At 41.8% G+C, this 21,951-nt stretch overlaps 5 protein-coding genes across 8 annotated transcripts; 4 read left to right on the forward strand and 1 right to left on the reverse strand.

Annotated features, from left to right (window-relative positions):
• Positions 1-560: 560 nt before the first annotated feature.
• Positions 561-6,733, forward strand: LOC108094456 (DNA topoisomerase 2). The gene is made up of 5 exons (XM_017195034.1): positions 561-831; positions 1,748-2,338; positions 2,400-2,823; positions 2,883-5,923; positions 5,992-6,733. Exons 2-5 carry the CDS (start codon positions 1,772-1,774, stop codon positions 6,331-6,333), a joined length of 4,374 nt encoding a protein of 1,457 aa, XP_017050523.1. The 5' UTR covers positions 561-831; positions 1,748-1,771; the 3' UTR covers positions 6,334-6,733.
• A 79-nt stretch (positions 6,734-6,812) lies between these two features.
• On the reverse strand, positions 6,813-9,205 carry LOC108094457 (ran GTPase-activating protein). The gene is made up of 5 exons (XM_017195035.2): positions 8,816-9,205; positions 8,071-8,752; positions 7,516-8,011; positions 7,282-7,458; positions 6,813-7,221 (listed from the first exon to the last, which is right to left on the reverse strand). Exons 1-5 carry the CDS (start codon positions 8,919-8,921, stop codon positions 6,892-6,894), a joined length of 1,791 nt encoding a protein of 596 aa, XP_017050524.2. The 5' UTR covers positions 8,922-9,205; the 3' UTR covers positions 6,813-6,891.
• Positions 9,206-9,851: 646 nt separating this feature from the next.
• Positions 9,852-11,772, forward strand: LOC108094427 (heparin sulfate O-sulfotransferase). The gene is made up of 5 exons (XM_043209411.1): positions 9,852-10,122; positions 10,184-10,502; positions 10,557-10,695; positions 10,754-10,974; positions 11,029-11,772. Exons 1-5 carry the CDS (start codon positions 9,996-9,998, stop codon positions 11,270-11,272), a joined length of 1,050 nt encoding a protein of 349 aa, XP_043065346.1. The 5' UTR covers positions 9,852-9,995; the 3' UTR covers positions 11,273-11,772.
• Positions 11,773-12,413: 641 nt separating this feature from the next.
• Positions 12,414-21,787, forward strand: LOC108094461 (alpha-tocopherol transfer protein-like). 4 transcript variants are annotated; one of them, XM_043209412.1, is made up of 6 exons: positions 12,414-12,432; positions 13,123-13,233; positions 19,433-19,612; positions 20,303-20,397; positions 20,463-20,616; positions 21,000-21,787. In XM_043209412.1, the coding sequence occupies exons 3-6, from the start codon at positions 19,444-19,446 to the stop codon at positions 21,485-21,487; spliced, it is 906 nt and encodes a 301-aa protein (XP_043065347.1). In that variant the 5' UTR covers positions 12,414-12,432; positions 13,123-13,233; positions 19,433-19,443; the 3' UTR covers positions 21,488-21,787. The 4 variants fall into 4 exon arrangements, with proteins under 4 accessions (XP_043065347.1, XP_017050532.2, XP_017050530.2 ...); XM_017195043.2 differs by lacking the exon at positions 12,414-12,432 and having other exon boundaries at positions 13,106-13,233; XM_017195041.2 differs by lacking the exons at positions 12,414-12,432; positions 13,123-13,233 and adding an exon at positions 13,495-13,753.
• On the forward strand, positions 16,506-18,344 carry LOC108094460 (tigger transposable element-derived protein 4-like). The gene is made up of 2 exons (XM_017195040.2): positions 16,506-17,184; positions 17,239-18,344. Exons 1-2 carry the CDS (start codon positions 16,548-16,550, stop codon positions 18,222-18,224), a joined length of 1,623 nt encoding a protein of 540 aa, XP_017050529.2. The 5' UTR covers positions 16,506-16,547; the 3' UTR covers positions 18,225-18,344.
• Positions 21,788-21,951: the final 164 nt, after the last annotated feature.

Below are 21,951 nucleotides of genomic sequence, written 5' to 3' on the forward strand. Positions count from 1 at the left end.
CACCAAAGCAATTGGCTTTGAAATATTCATTTCATCAGGTGCTTAATTGAAAAGCAATCTGCATTACAGCTGAGAGAAATACAATTACAAACTAATTAGCTACAATTAAGAAGACAATTTATTTAATCTTATGCCTAGGCAATATAAAGTAGTTTTACGTTCAAGTGAAAGGTGGAGTAGTTCCCAAGTATTAAGAGGAAATTATGAGGAATAATAATAATAATAATTATAAAGAAATATTAAGCTGCCTATAATTTACTATACGTTTAAACCTGTTTTAATCGTATTGGAAAAATAAATTAGATACATGTTTTAGTTTTAATTACTGTTAAGTTTTCATCTTTTATAAAATAGAATTCTAGTTTTGTAGAGGTTTACTTTTGGTTTCACCAAAGCTAGCAATTTCTATCTTTTAAGATCTTAAATATTTTGTATAATTAAAATAAAATTTTAAATAAAACGAACTACGCCAGGGTTCGAGTCACAACTTAAATCATAGCGTCAATAAACAAATCGATAACTTCGGAAAACTGGACTACAGTATTCTGCCTTGGCCATGGTCGAGTGCAGTTGGACAGAAGCCCGTCTGGCCACACTGATTTCGGTTTTGTTGTCGGTTCGTCGAGTGAAAAGTTGATAAATGTGTGGATATTAATATATTTAACCTTCTGTATAAGTTTTAATCCCGGGTAGTAGTCGCGAGGACGCACATACATAGCGAAAATTGTAGTGCGTCGCCTCGTTTTTCCACTCCTTCATAAAGTTTTGCCGCGCTTCGATTGTAGGCGGCAGCAACTGAAAACAACTAAAACTCAGCAACTTTTTAACCAGGTATTAAAATGTATAATTTATCTCTGCAATGGAAGTGGTTATTACTATAAAAAAAGTATAAATGGTTTAAAATTCCTCTACAAATGTAGCTGTTGAAATTTCTCCGCAGCGACGCTTGCAAATTAAAAATGGCGCTACCGGTATAGAGAGCATAATCTTGCTAATTTTTTGTAGCGAAAAAATAAAAACCACGTGCCGATAATCCAGCTAAGCTTTAAATTACATTGGAAATAGTTTATACTGAATAATAATAGTTGCAAAGTCGACAAACAGTTAAAGATTATGCGATTGCCGGCAAACAACACGTACAGGCACACACACACACACATACAAGCGCAGACAAGCGTTGCCGCCAACAAAAACAGCCGTTGAAAATGTGCTAGAAATCTGTTCCCAGTACAGTAACTCCATTTGGAAATGTAGATACATAGTTCTGACAAAGTTTGAATAATTTATTGGTTTTAAAGGCCTATCATTAATTCCTTGGGTTTAATATACTTTCAATTGGCGTAGTCCCATTCCAGCGCTTGTCTGGCCAAAAGGCTTTCATTGCGCGCGCGCGCGTTTGTTTTTTATTTTGCCGCTGCCGCGAGTACAGTGTGTCTTCATTAAGGGTGATTGTCTGTTTTCTTGTTACTGAATAGAGTAAAAAACAAAAAACCTTTTAAATGGGTATGGTTATTAGTAAATTGAACAGATTTTTCTTTTAATACAAAAATAATCATATCATGTTATTATAACACATTTAACGAATTTACACTGTTGTATCTATTATTTGGTTTGTTTTTTAACTCTGAAGAAAAAGCCAAGCGTAGACGAAGCGATTAATAGCGCCTAAGGCTGTAGCTATAGAAAAGATCTGCGTACAGTTGCTTCATTAAATAAACTAATATTAATATTGTATTCGTTTGTATAGCTTAGGCACAGCAGCAACAGCATCATGGAGAACGGCAGCAAGTCGGGGGGCGCCATGTCCATTGAAAAGATGTACCAGAAGAAGTCACAGCTGGAGCACATCCTGCTGCGTCCGGACTCGTACATCGGATCCGTGGAGTATACCAAGGAGTTGATGTGGGTGTACGAGCCCTCGCAAAACCGAATGGTACAGAGGGAGATCTCTTTCGTGCCCGGCCTTTACAAGATCTTCGATGAGATTCTCGTAAATGCAGCGGACAACAAGCAGCGCGACAAGTCAATGAACACCATCAAGATTGACATCGATCCTGAAAAAAACATTGTGTCTGTGTGGAACAACGGTCAGGGAATTCCGGTTACCATGCACAAGGAGGAGAAGATGTACGTGCCCACTATGATCTTCGGTCATCTGTTGACGTCCTCGAACTACAACGATGACGAGAAGAAGGTCACCGGCGGCAGGAACGGCTACGGAGCCAAGCTTTGCAACATTTTCTCCACCAGCTTCACCGTGGAGACCGCCACGAAGGAGTACAAGAGGAGCTTCAAGCAGACCTGGGGCGACAACATGCAAAAGGCCTCCGATGTGAAGGTAATTATTTTCACAGTATTTTTTAAAGAAAATTAACTAATGCCTTAACAACAATCCACAGATCAAGGATTTTAGTGGCACTGATTTTACTCGCATCACATTCAGTCCCGATTTGGCCAAGTTCAAGATGGAGCGTCTTGATGATGACATTGTGGCATTGATGTCGCGTCGCGCTTACGATGTGGCCGCTTCATCCAAGGGTGTTGCTGTCTTCCTCAACGGCAACAAGCTGGCGGTGAAGAACTTCAAGGACTATATTGATCTGCACATCAAGAGCACGGACGAGGACTCGGGTCCGGCCATTAAGATCGTGCACGAGGTAGCGAACGAGCGTTGGGAGGTGGCCTGTTGTCCCTCGGATCGCGGCTTCCAGCAGGTCTCATTTGTGAACTCAATAGCCACGTATAAGGGAGGTAGGCATGTGGATCATGTGGTGGACAATGTCATCAAGCAGCTCCTCGAGGTGCTGAAGAAAAAGAACAAAGGTGCGTTTAATGATTTCTTTTTCGAGAATTGTATGCTTATTTGAAAATCCCTTTTTTAGGTGGCATCAACATCAAGCCCTTCCAAGTGCGCAACCATCTGTGGGTTTTCGTCAATTGCCTGATTGAGAACCCAACGTTCGACTCACAGACCAAGGAAAACATGACGCTGCAGGCCAAGAGCTTCGGCTCGAAGTGCACCCTGTCCGAGAAGTTCATCGCGAACGTGTCCAAGTCTGGCATTGTGGAATCGGTGCTGGCATGGGCCAAGTTCAAGGCCCAAAACGACATTGCCAAGACGGGTGGTCGCAAGTCGACCAAGATCAAGGGCATTCCCAAGCTGGAGGACGCTAACGAAGCTGGTGGCAAGAACTCGATCAACTGCACCCTCATTCTCACCGAGGGAGACTCGGCCAAGTCCTTGGCTGTGTCCGGTTTGGGCGTCATCGGTCGCGATTTTTACGGAGTCTTCCCGCTTAGGGGAAAACTTCTCAACGTACGAGAGGCTAATTTCAAGCAGCTGTCCGAGAACGCCGAAATCAACAACTTGTGCAAGATCATCGGGCTGCAATACAAAAAGAAGTATCTCACCGAGGATGATCTAAAGACCCTTCGGTACGGCAAGCTGATGATCATGACAGATCAGGATCAGGACGGATCTCACATTAAGGGTCTGCTTATCAACTTTATCCACACAAATTGGCCGGAACTCTTGCGTCTGCCCTTCCTCGAGGAGTTCATTACGCCGATTGTGAAAGCCACCAAAAAGAACGAGGAGCTGTCGTTCTACTCACTGCCCGAATTCGAAGAGTGGAAGATGGATACACCAAACCACCACACTTATAATATAAAGTACTATAAGGGTCTCGGTACTTCGACCTCTAAGGAGGCGAAGGAGTACTTCCAGGACATGGAGCGTCATCGCATCCTGTTCAAGTACGACGGCTCGGTGGATGATGAGAGCATTGTCATGGCGTTCTCCAGGAAGCACATTGAGTCCAGGAAGGTCTGGCTGACCGCTCACATGGACGAGGTGAAGCGTCGCAAGGAACTGGGATTGCCCGAGCGTTACCTCTACACGAAGGGCACCAAGCACATCTCCTATGCTGATTTCATTAACCTCGAGCTGGTGTTGTTCTCCAACGCAGACAACGAGCGCTCCATTCCCAGTCTCGTGGATGGTTTAAAGCCGGGTCAGCGCAAGGTGATGTTCACCTGTTTCAAGAGGAACGACAAGCGCGAGGTGAAGGTGGCCCAGCTGTCCGGTTCGGTGGCCGAAATGTCGGCCTACCATCACGGCGAGGTCTCGCTGCAGATGACCATTGTGAATCTGGCCCAGAATTATGTGGGCGCGAACAACATTAATTTGCTGGAGCCGCGTGGTCAGTTCGGTACTCGATTGACGGGCGGCAAAGATTGCGCCAGTGCTCGTTACATTTTCACCCTGATGTCGCCCCTAACGCGACTCATCTTTCACCCTCTCGACGATCCGCTGCTCGACTACCAGGTGGACGATGGCCAAAAGATCGAGCCGCTGTGGTATCTGCCCATTATCCCAATGGTGCTGGTCAATGGAGCCGATGGCATTGGAACAGGTTGGTCCACGAAGATCGCCAATCACGATCCCCGCGAGATAATGCGCAATCTGAAGCGGATGATCAACGGAGAGGAGCCGAAGGTGATGCATCCGTGGTACAAGAACTTCAAAGGACACATAGAGTACGTATCAGATGGTCGGTATGTGCAGACCGGAAACATTCAGATTTTGCCAGGCAATCGGCTTGAAATCACCGAACTTCCCATTGGTGTTTGGACGCAAACCTACAAGGAGAACGTGCTGGAGGCATTGTCAAACGGCACCGAAAAGGTGAAGGCCGTCGTGTCGGAATACAGGGAGTACCATACCGACACCACCGTTCGGTTTGTGGTCACCCTCGCGCCCGGCGAGTTCGAACGCCTTCGAGCCGAGGATGGCGGATTCTATCGAGTGTTCAAGCTGACCAGCACAATGTCCACGAACCAGATGCACGCCTTCGACCAGAACAACTGTCTGCGACGATTCCCCACCTCGATGGATATCCTCAAGGAGTTTTACAAGCTGCGGTTGGAATACTACGCCCGTAGGAAGGATTACCTTGTGGGCCAACTGACCGCACAGGCGGATCGTCTCAGCGACCAGGCGCGCTTCATTCTCGAGAAGTGCGAGAAGACGCTGGTGGTGGAGAATAAGCAGCGCAAGGCCATGTGCGATGAGCTGTTGAAGCGTGGCTATCGTCCGGATCCCGTGAAAGAGTGGCAGCGCCGCATCAAGATGGAGGATGCCGAGCCAGACAACGAGGAGGACGAAGAGGAGGAGGCAGCTGCAACTAGCGCCAGCTCAAAGGTTAAGAAGGAGAAGGATGCCGATCCGGATAAGGCCTTCAAGAAGCTGACCGATGTCAAGAAGTTCGACTACCTCCTCGGCATGTCCATGTGGATGTTGACCGAGGAGAAGAAGAACGAGTTGCTAAAGCAGCGCGATGCCAAGCTCGCCGAATTGGACAGCCTCCAAAAGAAGACGCCGGAACTGTTATGGCTGGATGATTTGGATGCCCTAGAGACCAAGCTAAACGAGGTGGAGGAGAAGGAGCGACTCGAGGAGCAGGGAATCAATCTGAAACAGGCCAAGGCGATGAAGAGCCAGAAGGCTTCGGCTCCCAAGGGTCGCAAGGCCAAGGCAGCGGGTGTGGCACCAGGCCTGGGCGACGTTTTCCCCGATCCCGATGGAGAGCATGTGGACTTTAAGGTTACCGAGGAAATTATTAAGAAGATGGCGCTTGCCGCCAAGGTAGCCCAGGACAAAAAGGAACCAAAGAAACCCAAGGAGCCCAAGGAGGTGAAGGTGAAGAAGGAGCCGAAGGGCAAGAATATTAAGTCGGATCCAGATGCCGCCGGCGAGGAGGTGGACGAGTTTGACGCCCTGGTCGAGGGTGGCTTGAAGACCTCACCGAAGGGCGCCAAAAAGGCGGCTGTCAAAAAGGAGCCGGCCGAGAAAAAACCACGCCAAAAGAAGGAGAATGGCGGCGCACTTAAGCAGGGCAAGCTTGATTTCAGCAAAGCCAAGGTAAGTCATTTGTTGATTCAATAATGAACGTATTCATTTATTTGATGTCTAAATGCCAATTTTTTTAGGCCAAAAAAACCGATAACGAGGAGGGTAGTGATGTGGAGGAGGTTACTCCTCGGGCAGATCGACCAGGACGGCGAGCGGCCAGCAAGAAAATAGACTACAGCTCTCTGTTCTCCGACGAGGAGGAACGCGCCGGCAACGTGGGATCCGACGATGATAATGGCAGTTCCGGAGGCGAGGACGGCGAAGACTCGCCCGTTAAGCGACCAGTCAAGCGTCATCGCGATGAGGACAGCAGCGGAGGTGCTAAAAAGAAGACACCGCCAAAGAAACGGCGCGCAGTCATCGAAAGCGATGAAGATGAAGTATTCGATTTAGACGATGATTCTGACTTTGAGTGTTGAGCAATTGGCAACCAAGCTGTTAACTTTACCTCGGTATGAGTATTTGGCAAGCAAATCGACGATTGGAATCGACATCATCGGAATCCGGAAGTCTTGAGAAGGCACTTTCATGCGCAGATTGGCTCGCTAAGATTGTTTATAATTTCATTTTACCTTTCAATGTTCTCGAAGTTAACGTCAACGTTTTATTTTTCGAGTTTTAATTTTATTTAAGCAAACAACTTCGCTACATTCGTTCTCTGTAGCTGATTCTGTGTTCCAGAGCAGCAAATTAAGCCACCAACCGGAATTTACAAACATAATATCGATGTATTAACATGTTTCATAAACATAGTTTGTAGTCTCATAAAAGATTTCTTCATGTAAATAAACCAATTTTACCTAATGGCTTATACTTAAATTATTGGTTTCATTGGGCTCTTTTTCAGTACTATGTATTGCATGGTTTATACAATATAAATAATTATCAGAAAGGAATATTTCTTTTTTTCACCAAAGAAAACATTTATTGGAACGTAGAAAATAAAAATCTCTAGGGGCCGACAAAATTAAAAATGTTTACACGTCGACCTGTTCGAGGAATGTCTTAAAGGAGTTCTTGATCCTATCGTTGGCAAACTGCGGCTGCTTAATAGCTTCGCGTAGAGCATATCGGCAGCTCTTCACATCGTAATCCGATTTAAATGGCTCCTCACAGCGCAGAAGGCGCAGCTGCATGAGGACATAGTTGAGCACACGGGTCTCCTGATTTGTTTTTAGGGCATAGTCAAAGGTAGCCTGATATAGTGAGACCGCCAGATCCAAAGCCGCCTTCGATGACTTCGACAAATGGGCGCACTTCAAAGTGGTGAAGATGAGCAACAGCAAATGGTTGTCGCCGGTGAATTGCTGTTAAAAAGAATTTATGTAACCCGAATGTGAAAGGGAGTAAACTAAAGAGCAACATACGTTGACAATATACTGCAGAGCCTGAAGCTTGTTGTCCGAATCCAGAGAATCAAATTGTTGCTGGGAGCAGGGAGTCTGGCTCAGGCAGAATTCTTCAGGAGTGCACTTCTGGCTGATCGTTTGATTGGCCACCGCAAAGGTATCGCTGGCCTTTGAGTTGTTTGTATCATTAAAGAGCTGTACAATTTATAAATTTATATAGTCTGTCAAAGTACTATTTCTCAGAGAGCATACCTTGGTCGAGAAGGCATTCGTGGTGACATAGGCCGTCTCCTCGGCCACGTTGTCGTACTCCTCATCGTCCTCGTCGGCCTCTTCAGTGGTATCGTTGGCATGCTCGTGCTCGTCGTACTCCTCCTCTTCCTCACCATCGTCATCATCGTACTCATCGCCTTGGTTCTCATCATCATCCTCCTCGCCCGACGCCTCTTCATCCTCGGAGACGATCTCCTCAAACGGCTGCAGCGCGGCCGCGTTGGGCAACTTGGCCATTTCGCTGATTACCTGATCGGCACCTTTCTGACCAAAGCAGTTACCATCAAGGTTGAAGAGGCGCAGTTTGGGCTTGTTTCGCATGGCGTTCACCAGTACCAGACCGCCATCACTGTTTATCTCGTTAAAGCCCAAGTCGACAACCTCCAGTTGATCGGTGGAGTTCTCCAGAGCCTCGCCTAAGTGATAGGCGCCATTGGTACGAATCAGACAGTCGCCAAAGTTAAATTCCCGAAGCCTGAGAAGAAGCTTTAAAATAACATACTCTCTTACAATTTTTTAAAACAACCAACTCACAATGGCACGAAGGGTAATACTTCGGCGATCTTTTCCGCTCCAGTTGCCCTAAGCGTGTTATCGTTCATGTTGAGCACCCGCAAATGACGATTCTCCTTAAAGGCTTCGGCCAGAGCCTCAACGCCATCGTAGTAGATGGAGTTTTGCAGCAAGACAATCTCCTCGAAGGTCTTGAGTGTTTTGATAGCAGCGGCGATGGCTTTGGCGCCTGAGTTCTCGAGTCGATTACGTCCGCCGATAAAGACGCGCAGCTGAAGCGGGGATCCCGCCTTCTTGGCATTCGCATGCAGATCAATTAAAGCCTTGGACAACATGCTTCCGCCCTCGGGACCCAGGCCACAATTATAGAGGAGCAGTTCCTGCAAAGAGTAGCAGACGGGCGAACGGAGGAACTCCTCCAATCCCCGCATGCCGTTCGGTCCCAAGGCGTTGTCGCTGAGATCGAGGACCGTCAGCTTCGCTCCCGCTGCAATCAGGCCAGCTCCTAAGTGTTTCAAGGCCTCCGGAATCTCCGATTTAAGGCGACGCGTGAAGAGATTTTTCCACAGCGCCTTCCGAAATTCCGGATGACGCTTTAGCGCCTCGCCAATCGCCTGGGCAGCTTCTACGCCCAATGTGTTCCCGTCCAGATTGAGGTAGTGCACCGTAGTCTGTTTGTTAAGCGCATCCACAACATCCTTGACTGCAATGAGCGTTGGTTAGCCATCATAAAGTTAAGATTAATTTAAGCGTCTTTTGAACTCACCATCGGCAGCTGTATCCCAAGTGAGCGCTTTATCCTGGAACGAAATGCCCTGCTCCTGGACAAGCTGGGCCGCCATGGTAGCGAAGTTGAAGTTTGTAATCGACATGGTTATTCTAGATTGTATTCAATTTATTTTATCTACTTCTGGCACTGTACTTTGCAGTTGCAGCCGGCTTGCGAAATTTATTTTAACCTCGCAAAAATGGGCGCTAGAATATTGGCATAGCTTGGTATTATCAGCTGGCAGCGATGGTCACACTATTCTCGACAGAGGTGCTCGAAGCGGTAATGATTAACGAATTCTTCAAGATATTGAGGTGTTGTACGATTGTCACTGAAAAAAAATATATTTTTTTCGTTGCGAAATGTGTTTCTTATCGATTCGAATGCTCTACGATACTGAAGTGAAAACAATCTCTTCATACTTTGTATAGGAATTAAATTTCATGGCCCACATGATTACGATGGGAAAGAAATACATAGGTACTATGTACATGTTAACACTGTTGAGGAGTAATTATAAATCGATCAAGTTCTTGGGTGATTATCGGACCACCCTAGTGTTTAGTTGCAAGATCAGCGTAAACTCCTTTAGGGGCCGAGCCTGGTTCCTATTGATACCCGGTATGGTGAGTTATGCGGATTTTGCTAGTGCCAGCACTCTGCTGCACGAGCGGTCGGCTTGCCGGCCGCGCATAGCTTACGTAAAGTCTTTTATGTTTCAGTTTTAGTTTTGATTTTGAACAAAGAACATTTGAATGTAAAACTCCGGCATTGGGCGTTAACATTTATCTTGTTAATTGAAATTGGTTATCGTGCCTTAAGGGCCGTTAGCAACGGAGTCAGTTACTCCCAACATAATAATAATACAAGTGAGCCCCACGGTAAAAATAGAGTACCAATCGTATCTTTAATTGTTAAATTTTATGTGTTTGTTTATTTTTTAGTTACCTACTAGTTGTTATTCGTACCGGTTTACAGCTAACTGCTCATCTCTTATGCACATTCCGATAGAGGCAGCTCCGCGCATTCCAACACTGTCAAGCAGCTGATCTCGTCGCTGACCAACACTGCCCAGTTGAGTGCAGGAAAAAACATGCTGAACTGCATGAAAATATGCTAAAATTACTCATCTGAAATGAGCTGCAGTGCTGACCACTAGGGCTAACTGACAAGCGGCATGTTTAGGAAACTGCTCAAGATGTGGATTCTGCTGCGACCCACCCACTGGCTGATCTTGGTTGCCTTGTGCGTGCTCACCAGCGCTGGATACTGGTTGCTCTGGTCGGAGATTCGCTTGGATCGCGGTAAGTGGAGACCTAAAAGCCATTGTTTATGGATTGGATATTAACCACCCCTTGCACACAGCCTTCAAGCCGCTGTCCAAGCTGGGCGAGTCCCTGGGCCCCGATCAGCATGCCTTGTCATCCGCCGACGACTTTAACTACGAGGAGCACCTGGTGGTCCTATACAATCGCGTTCCAAAGACGGGATCCACAAGTTTCGTTAACATTGCCTACGATCTCTGCAAACCTAATAAATTCCACGTACTGCACATCAATGTGACTGCCAATATGCACGTCCTCTCACTTCCAAATCAAATTCAATTGGTGCGCAACGTTTCCCGATGGCACGAGATGAAACCAGCGCTGTATCACGGCCACATGGCCTTTCTAGACTTCTCCAAGTATGTAAAATGCCTTACATCGGTAAATCCCTTTTATAAATGTATTACTTTCAGATTCCAAATTGCTCACAAGCCCATTTATATAAATCTGGTGCGAAAACCACTGGACAGATTGGTCTCTTACTATTATTTTCTCCGCTTCGGCGATAACTACCGTCCGAATTTAGTGCGCAAGAAGGCGGGCAATAAAATTGTTAGTATATTAGAGATATACAAATCGGATTTTGCCATAATACTTCCATTTAATATAGACCTTCGACGAGTGCGTGGTGCAAAAACAGCCCGACTGTGATCCCAAGAACATGTGGCTGCAGATACCCTTCTTCTGTGGCCACGCCGCCGAGTGTTGGGAGCCCGGCAGCAGTTGGGCTTTAGACCAGGCCAAGCGTAATCTAGTCAACGAGTACTTCCTAGTCGGAGTGACCGAGCAAATGTACGAATTTGTGGACCTCTTAGAGAGATCACTGCCCAGGTAAAAGATTGCCTTTTAAGCATATCAATTTAATTGATCTGCATTCTTTCACAGAATTTTCCACGGCTTTCGTGAGCACTATCATAACTCAAATAAATCTCATCTGCGTGTGACCTCATCCAAGTTGCCGCCGAGCGAATCAACAATAAAAGCCATTCAAAAGACAAAAATCTGGCAAATGGAAAACGATCTGTACGAGTTCGCGCTGGCCCAATTCGAGTTCAACAAAAAGAAGCTCATGCAGCCGGACAACAAGCACGTGCAAAAGTTCATGTACGAGAAGATTCGGCCCAAATGATTGCCGAGAAGGCGACGGAGTCGCAGGTCAAGAAATCGGCCGACTCCACTGGTCTAACCGTCTGCCAGGAGTCTCTGAGTTTCTTTATTGTAAATACATATGTCTCCCACTTAGATTTGATCTGTACTTAAGAGTAACTACTGTGAAACCTTAAGTTCTACTAAAGACTTTTGCAGTGAATATCGTTGACATATTAATAATCGCGATTTTTGTACGTAGTCTAAGCATTAACCCTGTAAAACATCTGAGAACGCTTTGTAGTTCGTCGTAAGCAATATATAGCAACAATTGTCTGCACAATATCTCCTGGTTTAGTCAAATGTACGTTTTATACTCGACAATACAATGAAAGGAATGGATGAATTTAGGCCATAGATCGATATTTCTAGAACTCATAAATGTATTCATATGTAAACGACTCTCATTAGATGTAACTGTCGTAGCTTAAGCTCTAAAACTGAATATGACATTCAAAATAAATGCATGTAAATAGTGGATAATTGATTGCCTATACCGAGCGTAGTGCGTATCAACAGCTGTCGCTGGGATTGCGTGTTTGTAAATTGATTAATGCTTTCAGTGGGTTACTTTTAACTTTTAGCGTGCTGTACTTTGACTAAGCTAATTGCAATTGACAGCCCAACGAAAATCCGGCGGACTCTAAAGCCTGACGTAGCTCCCTAGACGAAGGTGACTGTCTGACTGGCGGACCGATCGGCAGACTGACGATTCGACACGCAGAATGGGCTCAAGCAAGTGCAAGAAAATACAATTGAAATACATTTGGAAGCGGCAAGCAGCGAAATACTTAATTAATTGATCGCGCTTGAAACTAAAAGCAAATGAGTTCGCTTTACCTACAGCCCTCGTCAGTTGATCGTTTGATCGTGAAACGCGGACACGCGGACACGCAAGTCGAAAGTAGCTACTGCCTGCCAGAAAATCATTGCTGTTGAAAGAGTGATAACCAAAGTATTAACTACTCGTATAACTGGCCAGATTCACGAGCCGTAGGAGAGATTTAAAACAAGTTTTCAACTCAGTTACGGCGGCGATTAGTCTTTAAACTAGTTGTGTACTGAGCGTTCAAAAGTTCAAGTCGAATTACGTTGAAGTCGCGTAACCACAGAAGATTAACCCCAAATACACTACTCAAAAACGTAAGAACTTCTCAACTAACCGGTAACAATGTTTTAAATAAGTGTTTTGAAAAACTGTGGTGTCTAGAAAAATATTGAAAGTGTGTTTCTGCTTAAAGTGCTTAAATAATACTTTTTCTGAAGTTATATCAATAAAACGCAATAAAAATAACAATATAAAATTAAATATGGAACAATCTATTGTGGAAAATATAAAGTAAAAAACAATACAAAATTTTTTTTTGATTTTTAGAAGTGTAAAGGTTTATGAACAACAAAAGGATAACTTGTAAGACAGTATATTTACCTGGAAAATATATTCAATAATGATAATTGCTATAGAGAACCGATTACGTACGCTGCACTGTGCGAAAAGGTTTTCAAGAACTTAGTTTTTAACAGTGCTTAAAAGAATGAAATAAGCATACACTTTATGCTGAGCTTGCGAATAAACTTTAAGCTTGACTTATGCTAAAAAAACTAAAAAAAAAGATTACCATAGGCGATCCGCAAGGTGATCTTAACGCTCTTTAACCAGACTCTGGTCGCTTATTATGACCTATTAAATCGCGTTGGCCTTTTATAAATGCCCCACTATTCCGACCGACGTTCATTTCTTGATATAACTATAACTTTATTATATGTGTAATGGTCACAGTACATAGAAGGGGCGGCTATAAAACGATTTGACAAGCAGCTTTGTATTTTCAGTCTCTAAACGCGATCCAAGCTCACTATATCAGTGTGACAAGTGAGTTTCAAAAGGATTTCAACGCTTTAAACACATTATCTTTGGATTAGCTGAACTTTAATAGAACTAAGGTGAGTAAATATATGTTTCATAGATTTTTTGTGACGATCTGACTTAGTCTATAGTTTAACTTTTTTTTTTTTTTTGTTTAATAATAATAGGGAGGTAACATTTATGAATTTTCCTTTATAATAGGAAGGAAATGTAACTTACAGGGGAACTACTGTGTAACAGTGGTCATCACTGTCTGCCTGAGTTTTTTGCATTGCCTTTTTCTCATTATATTTTCAAGCATTCCTTTTTTGCGCTCGTCGGTCGAGAATTTCAAGTAGAGTTCAGTAACTCGCCGACATTGACCCATTTACCGTGCCTCCGATCCGATTGCTCCCGGCTCGAACAGGTCGACCAAAAAATATTAATTTATTTGCCTGGCATTTGCATGTGCAATACTTATCGAGCTGAGCAGTTTTTTGTTTAGTTTTATCGTGTTTTCGATTCGCCTCGTCATTACAATGTTGACCGCTGCAACTGCGATGAGGTGTCTGCCCTCCGAAGCGATTCCCTCGTTTACAGCTAAATCTGTTCGCTTTGGTAAGAAACAGTAAACACACCGTGAAGCAGCAAGATAATACATATTATATATATATATATATATACTCATATATATTTGCACTGCACTTCCTTAAAATTATCAAGAGTCTAGCAACGAAGTTACTTGGCAAAGCGTGGGTGCAGATAAAGTAAATCACAGAATTTACATAATTATTTCTGATTTCATAATGTCTTATAAAGGTTTACAATTTTTTCATTTACTTGCTTATCTAGGTTCAACTGTAATTTATCCACGCTTGCCCATGTAACTTTTCATTATATGTATTTTTTTTGCGCTATTTACTTGTACTTTTTTTTACCTTAGGACTAAGGTCAAAGCACTTTAGGAAGTGGGATCGCCCTTGCCATTGCCAAGTTTCTGAAAATTTTATTTCTGGTATGGGTAATTCACTTTTAGCAAGAAACCGAAGGGCAAAGACTGACGTTGCAATGGGCCCTAACCAGTGGTGGATCCACGGGAAAATTTTAGGGTTAAACACTCACATTTCAAAACCCCGAAAAAAGGCCTATAAACGTTTGTGATCGGATTCCAACAAGAATTGCATTAAAGTTTCTATTTGTTGAATGCTGATTTTTTGAACCATTGTTAACGTGATATTTTTTCCCCGTTTTAATGTCCCGTTTTGATGTGACCCAAAACCGGATTTTCTCAGCCCATAACTTTTCCAAGACTTGGGTTATAACTTATAACTCCTAACTAAATCATACCATTTATGAGTGTCACCTTTTAAAGATATAGCTTTTGCTATATAGCATCCAGTTTCTGTCAGCATCCGCTCAAGTTCGTCATCAAAAATAGACCAATAGTCCACAAAAGGCCGAAATGAAATCGAGAGTATAACGAAGCGTAAAACCATGAATGGCCGAAGTCTTCGCACGTGCGATGGTGCGATTGAACCGATTTGTCCAAAACCGGGCTCCAAATCATTTTCTGACCACACGCACATGGTGCTGAGCTTTGAGACGTGTTAATTATACCAAATATGCCTGTCAAAATACATGGGGTAACATAAATAGCACATCAAATATAAATTAGTTGAACTAATTGTTTATCGAACTTATGCTTTATATTATTTTATGCATTGTATACTTTTTAACACCTTATTTTTATTGAAAATAACTTCAATTGATGATTTTTTATGAAAAAGAATATGCACGGTAATTAAGATAACACAGACAAATAAATAAATTAATTGAGTTTACCATTCTACCGCTGGAATGCCCAAAATTTTAACTGATGAACCATTAACTTGACCCCAAGTGTGCGTTTGTCCAACAGGTGTAATCACTAATTGGCGTACTGCGGGCCAACATTGAAACCGGATAGCACGAAGCTCGTAGTTTCAGGGTCACCTTTGGAAATGCCTATGCCAAGGGATTTTTGAGTGCCCTATGAGCAATTACACTTGAAGAAAACCCGCATAAATTAGGCAAAGCTACTCAGAAAGCGTTGAAGTTGAAAGCGAAACTGAAACCGGCTTGCGGTGGCATCATTTCCCAATGACGATGCACCCAGATTTAAGCTCTCTCTCTTCGGGTAAACTCTATATATCTCACACCTTTTCTCTCGGATCCACACACGTGAATGTCATGCACAAGTTCAACTTAATATAGTGTTGATCAGTTTTGATTACAAAAATATAAAAAAAATTTTGTATTTCAAATAGGTAACTAGTAGTAGGTAACTATCAGAGATTATATTTTCATACCATCAAAACTTATTGAATCTAAGGTTGGAGAAAAAAGAGTCAAGAACTACAAAGTTTAATAGCTTCTTAGGAACATAATTTTGAAAAACTTTTTAAAGTACTATATTTAGGTGCTATTAAAGTACTATATTTAGTGCTATTAAGCACCCCACTGATTTAAAAGCAAATGTATTTATTTATTAGAAAATTAATAACATAAAACAAACATTTTTTTAATGAAAATCAAAGTGTTTAAAAAGTGTTGAATCAAGTTCGAAACCAAGCTGTTTTGGCAACACTAGGCTTAAAACGCAACGCTCGACAACACCCACTCTCTTCGCGCTCTCTTCAGAAATCCAGTTTTGATTCTTGGCCTGGCATAAAATCTCCGCCTCGCGCTTTTGGCCGCAACAGTTTCATCTGGGCTTTCGGCTCCGTTGCACGCTCTGCTCTTAGCTGGTTTTTTTGTAGACCGTCTTCGCGGATTACTGTTAGCCAAAAGACCAAACAAGTTTCGGTTTGTGTTGTGATCCGTGTGTACTATTTAATGTCTCGTATTTTCCCAGCCATAAAAAAAAAAACAATATTAATACAGTAGAATCCTCTTATAACGACTCCGCTTATAGTGTCCGTCCGGGTTGTGCGTCGAAAACTCGATGGTTTGGTTGGCCCCCATACAAAGTTATATGAAAGGGCCTCCGCTTAGAGCGTTTCCGCTTTTAGCGACAAACCGCTTATAAGAATGAAATTTTTCAAGAAAATTGAAAAATTTAACCGGATATTGCGTCGTGCCGAAAAAAATACAGTGCCATAGTTCCAAATTTAAGCATCAAAACACGCTGTTAGAAATGTATGTATTTGTCAGTGATCGGCACCCTTGCTTGTGTGCGTAGCAGCGACACGAAGGATCTTGCACTGGCACAACTCTCTGTTAGTTTTAGCTGTCGCCTTAACAACGCTGCTGCGAGAGAGAGAGAGTCGAAGTGCAATGCCGACGTCACACTGTGTGTGCAGACCTCATAGCCTATTCCATGAGATGTCCCGTTACATTTCTAGTTTTTTCTGCTTTTTTCCGAGTAAAACGAATGCGTAAATTCGACAAATGCAAAATGCACAACAATAAGCACATTCAGTTTGAGCTTGAAACTTGTGCAGTACAGCCGAAAAATGTCTTTCAAACGAAAGTGCTTCTCTGTAGAAGAAAAAATGAAAATTATTCGTCGCTTGGAAGCCGGAGAGCCCAACGTTACTCTGGCAAAAGAATTCTGCGTGTGCCACACAACAATTGCCACAATAAAAAAAATAAAGAAAAAATTAAAATTTTATTTGATAATAATGTCTTAAAGCCAAAACGTATCAGAGCGTCAACTCAAGAGCAAGTCGATAAAGCATTGATACAGTGGTTCATAATGCAACGCAGTCGAGGAATCCCATTAAGCGGTCCACTGCTTCAGGAAAAAGCTAATTTTTTCGCTAAACAATTAAAAATTGAAAATTTTAATTGTTCTGCTAGTTGGATAAGCCGCTTTAAGGTCAGGCATAATATCGTCGCCGGTAAAGTCAGTGGAGAATCTTTGTCTGTACAAAAAAGCAATGTAAGCGAGTGGCTTACAAAGATTTGGCCAATACTACGTAAGGATTTCAATGATGACGAAATTTTTAATGCCGACGAAACTGGACTGTTCTTCAAATTAACTCCAGACAAAACATTAAAATTTAAAGGTAGGAAGGAAAATTATTTTGAAGAAATTTGTTTATTGAAAATTGAATTTATAGGTGAAAAATGCACTGGAGGAAAGCTGTCCAAAGAAAGGATAACTGTGCTTGTTGCAGCCAATATGAGTGGAAATTTTAAAAAACCATTATTGGTTATTGGAAAATCAAAGCGACCCAGATGCTTTAAAAATGTTCGGTATTTGCCTGTTGGCTACCATGGTAACCGCCGAGCATGGATGACATCTACAATTTTTATTAATTGGGTACGAGGTTGGAATGCTGAGCTTAAAAAACAGAGAAAGAAGATATTGCTCTTAGTTGATAATTGTCCAGCCCATCCCACAATTAGTGACCTAACGAATATCACACTAGTTTTCCTTCCACCAAATACGACATCTGTATTACAGCCAATGGATCAAGGCATAATTCGAGTGATTAAATCAATTTTTCGGAAAAATCTCGTACTTAAAATAATCAGCAATATGGATGAAACCCAAAATGAAAATTACCCAAAAATTACCATACTTGATGCCATTTTAATGATAAATGATGCATGGCAACAAGTTTCGCCAATGACAATTGCAAATTGTTTTAAGCATTCTGGGCTTGCCGAAGAAAATTTAGATGGTTCCAGCACCTCATTCTCAAATAATATTGAAATCGGAGATGACATTCCCCTATCGGTTTGGGCAAGTGCTCTAAAAAAACAGCTACCGATTTCATTGGGAGAACTGGATGAATATGTTCTTATTGACAATGATGTTGCGATTTGTGAGGAACCTTCTGAAGACAGCATTGTTAGAAATATATTAGATGATGGACAGGATAGTGACGACAATGTCGAAGATCAAAATGAAGATGTGTCAGCACCTAGCGTTTTGGAGGCATTTAAGGCTGCAGAAATACTGAATAGATTTGTCCATGCAAATTTTAATGACGAGAGTTTAACGCACGGCATCTCTCGTTTAAATAACGCTGTGCGCGACTTTTTTTACAATTCAAAAACTACTGCTAAACAATCAAAAATAACAGATTATTTAAATTAAGAATTTAAAAGAAAAACCACAATGTATATAATTTAATCTTGTTTCTTGTATTATGCTTATGATGTGCATTGAATGTGCATTTATTTTGAAAAACCCATGTTTATGAATAAAATTTTTAAAATTTTTTGTTTTAACTAAAAAGTTTATTTGTTTTATTTTAAAAACCTATTTCGAGCAGAGGAATCATAAAATAAGCAAAAAAAATTATTTTTTTCCTCCTTCTGCTTAGTGCGACTTCCGGTTATAACGACGAAAAATGGTCGGTCCCTTGAAAGTCGTTATAACCGGATTCTACTGTAATTCAAAAAAAGTTCACTGTGTCATTTATGAATGCGAAAATAGGCGAGATCTTTAACATATCACCTGGCCGATCTAATCGAAGTTGGTAGATGAATTCAATGTCAACTCTTTGGAAGCTAATTTCCTAGTCTTTTGTTTTGAACCATTCAAAACTGCGCAACCAGATGGAAAATTTATGGCGCTAATTTTTGATTTGATTTCATTAGGCATCAAGATGGGAAATCTAACGCGCTAATTTCTGACTAATTTACTACATACTAAAAAGACCCTGAGTACTTGTTTTGTAATTAAAAACTTGCTTAACTAGAATTTCGTTCAAGTAGAACGTGTCAAGAGACTCGAGAATTCAGTTCAAGGTTTCTCAAAATGTATATTGTTTTTTGACAGCTCGGTAGTATCTTTGCAAAAAAAATGCATTTAGCCATGATCGTTATCTTTGAGCTATTCGCCAAATCTATCGCTTCGTCTTCCGTTATAAGTTGCGAATGTCAAGGTGAAGGTTGTCCAGGTGATCGATAAAGCTTTTAATCGCTGGGGAAGTCTAGATATTCAATGCAGTTTCTCCGTGGAGCCGGTTCCGAGTCACTTGCCTCATTAACAGATTAAAATTTCTACCCTCTTTTGTATAAATAGCCCGCACAATTTGTCATTAGGCAAACTGAAACTTGAGATCACAAATATTAAAGGCAGAATCTTATAGGTTGAACAGAGCAACAACAATTGCAAAATGAGTAAGTAATTGTGAAGTGCCGCCGTCATTATCTGGGCTACTAATTGGCAATTGTTGTCAGTTGGCTTCAGTTGTTTAGTTGGCCGAAGTTCCGAAGTGCACTTAATGAAAAAACCTGGTTCGCTAGCGCAAAGTACAGAAGCTCTAGCTAATTGATTCCGAATTGGTTTCCTTTCAGGAGTCCCTACAATGTTGTCGGATATAGACCAACTGCCCACGCTCCAACTGGGCGACTATACGCTCCAATTCGAGCTGGGGGAACCGACGGCCCAGGGAAAGGAGGTGGCCATCAAGGAACTCCGGGAAACCCCCGAGCGCCAAAAGGAGGCCGCCAAGGAGCTGGCACGTCTCTTAGAAGGTAATTATGTCCACTGAATGTTATCTTACCTTAATTAAAAAATTTCTGTAAATCTAAATTTATTTGGATTTGAAAACATTTTTTATGCATACATTTTTGCTTTCAGTAAATACTGTAAACGAATAAATTGTACTAAAGTTAATGACATTATAACGACAATTTTTTGTAAATTATTAATTCAGGTATCTCCAATTTGCAAAATGGTTGGCGGTACAATCGCAATATTCAACAGCAATTTTATTTTGTATAAATTAAAACCCGTTCAATCGATTGTAACCTTTTGGGCAAAGATCAGAAATCAATTTTTCAAAATATAACATTGCTAAGTTATTAACTGAATATTTAATAAACAAGATCTAAAAGATTAATGTAATTGTTTGTAAAATCAGTAAAGTTGTTCGCCACCCCTGAGACTTACAACCATTCAGTCGATCGTTAAACAAATCTATTTCTATACAACATCTGATCGTACAGTTCTAAATTATTAGTTGGCGGTTCCATGTCATTAATAACAAGTTGAGGTTAAAAGTAGCAAGCCCTCGAGAGGATTGCATAATACTGCTAAATTACATTTACTTTTTAATTGCATATTGATCAACTTAATGCCTGTAGTTTTTTTTTTCACCTTGTGACTTTTAAGTTTTGAGTTGATTGAAGGTGTGACTGATAAATTTATTGATTCTATTTTAGCGGAAACCGATTTGCTTTATCCCAAGGGAAACGAGGAGTGGCTGATTCGATATCTGCGGCCCTGCAAGTATTATCCGGAGAGTGCTCGAGATCTGGTTAGTTTTGTTTAATGTTTAATAGAAAAATGTCGATTTTAATGCTATGTTTTATTTTTTAACAGATTAAGCGCTACTACGCCTTCAAGGTGAAACACTCTGATGTTTACAACGACCTGAAGCCATCAAACGAGGCCAACATTTTCAAGCACAACATACTCACCGTCTTTCCCAATCGAGATCAATTGGGACGTCGCATTTTGGTCCTGGAATTGGGCAGTAAGTAAATTAAATAAATAATACTTTTTGCTCAATAACAGTAATAGTTAAAAAAAACTAAAAGTTGAGGTGCTAAAACTTCACTTTTCTAAGAAGCTATTCTTTTGACATTCTTAACTCTCAATGGTTTTATTATTATTGTTTTTAATGAGTATGTAAAAGTTTAACCAAGTTTGTGAATTATTGCCGAAAACACATTTTTTTTAATGATTTTTTGTTAGGTGATAATAAAACCTGCTGGTAATGATTATCATTACAACAAGTTGATCTAAAATTTGAACCGCGACAAATGAGCTTTTCAAAATTACTGACAACTTATTATCATTATTAAATGCATCATAAAAATATCCGCAACTTTACTAATTTATGATCTCTAATTCTAGAGCGCTGGAAGCACAAGCAGGTGACCCTGGATGAGGTGTTCAAGGGAGCCGTTCTATTCCTGGAGGCTGCCATGTTGGAGCCGGAGACGCAGATCTGCGGAGCAGTGGTGATCTTCGACATGGATGGTCTCAGCTTGCAGCAAACCTGGCAATTCACGCCGCCCTTCGCCAAGAGAATTGTGGACTGGCTGCAGGATTCGGTGCCACTCCGCATCAAGGCGATTCACATTGTGAACCAGCCGAAGATCTTCCAGGTGGTGTTCGCCCTGTTCAAGCCCTTCCTCAAGGAGAAGTTGCGCAGCCGGATCATATTCCATGGCACCGATCGCGAGTCCCTGCACAAGTACATGTCGCCCAAGTGCCTGCCAGCCGCCTACGGAGGAATCCGGGAGGCCAAGCGGATCGATGGTGACGAGTGGTACCAGTTGCTCCTCAAGTGCGACAGCGAGTTTGATACCATCAACTCTTATGGATACAAAAAGAAGTGAACCCAGTTCGCCAGCTGTGCTGCAAGTGATAAAACAATAAATCTCCCCCAAGAAGCAATTTTAAGCACACGTTATAGTTAAGCACTCGATCTGTCATACGCTTGTCCTGTTAGTGAATAGCGCCTAGAGTTTGCCTTAGTCTTAATCAGGATCCGAGGCTCCGGTCTCCGGTCTCGATCGCATCCAGAAAAAGTGTTATGCCAACATATTATATTTTTAATCCGGGGTAAGCGTATTTATACCATGTTACTATTGTACATTTTAAACAAATTGTTGAAATATAAAACACATTTAAATTGATCTGTGGTACTTGGTTTAATTTTTTGAAACGGAATTCAATGGTTCTTCAGCAAAATTTTCAGATCAATAAATATAAGGCACATCAATTAATTTTATTTTACTTTCTGTACAAAAATAGGTATGTAGTCAATACATATCCAAAATTTGTTCGCCTTTTGTAATTT

This window comes from Drosophila ficusphila, unplaced genomic scaffold, assembly GCF_018152265.1.
Source record: "Drosophila ficusphila isolate 14025-0441.05 unplaced genomic scaffold, ASM1815226v1 contig_127, whole genome shotgun sequence".
Lineage (NCBI taxonomy): Eukaryota > Metazoa > Arthropoda > Insecta > Diptera > Drosophilidae > Drosophila > Drosophila ficusphila.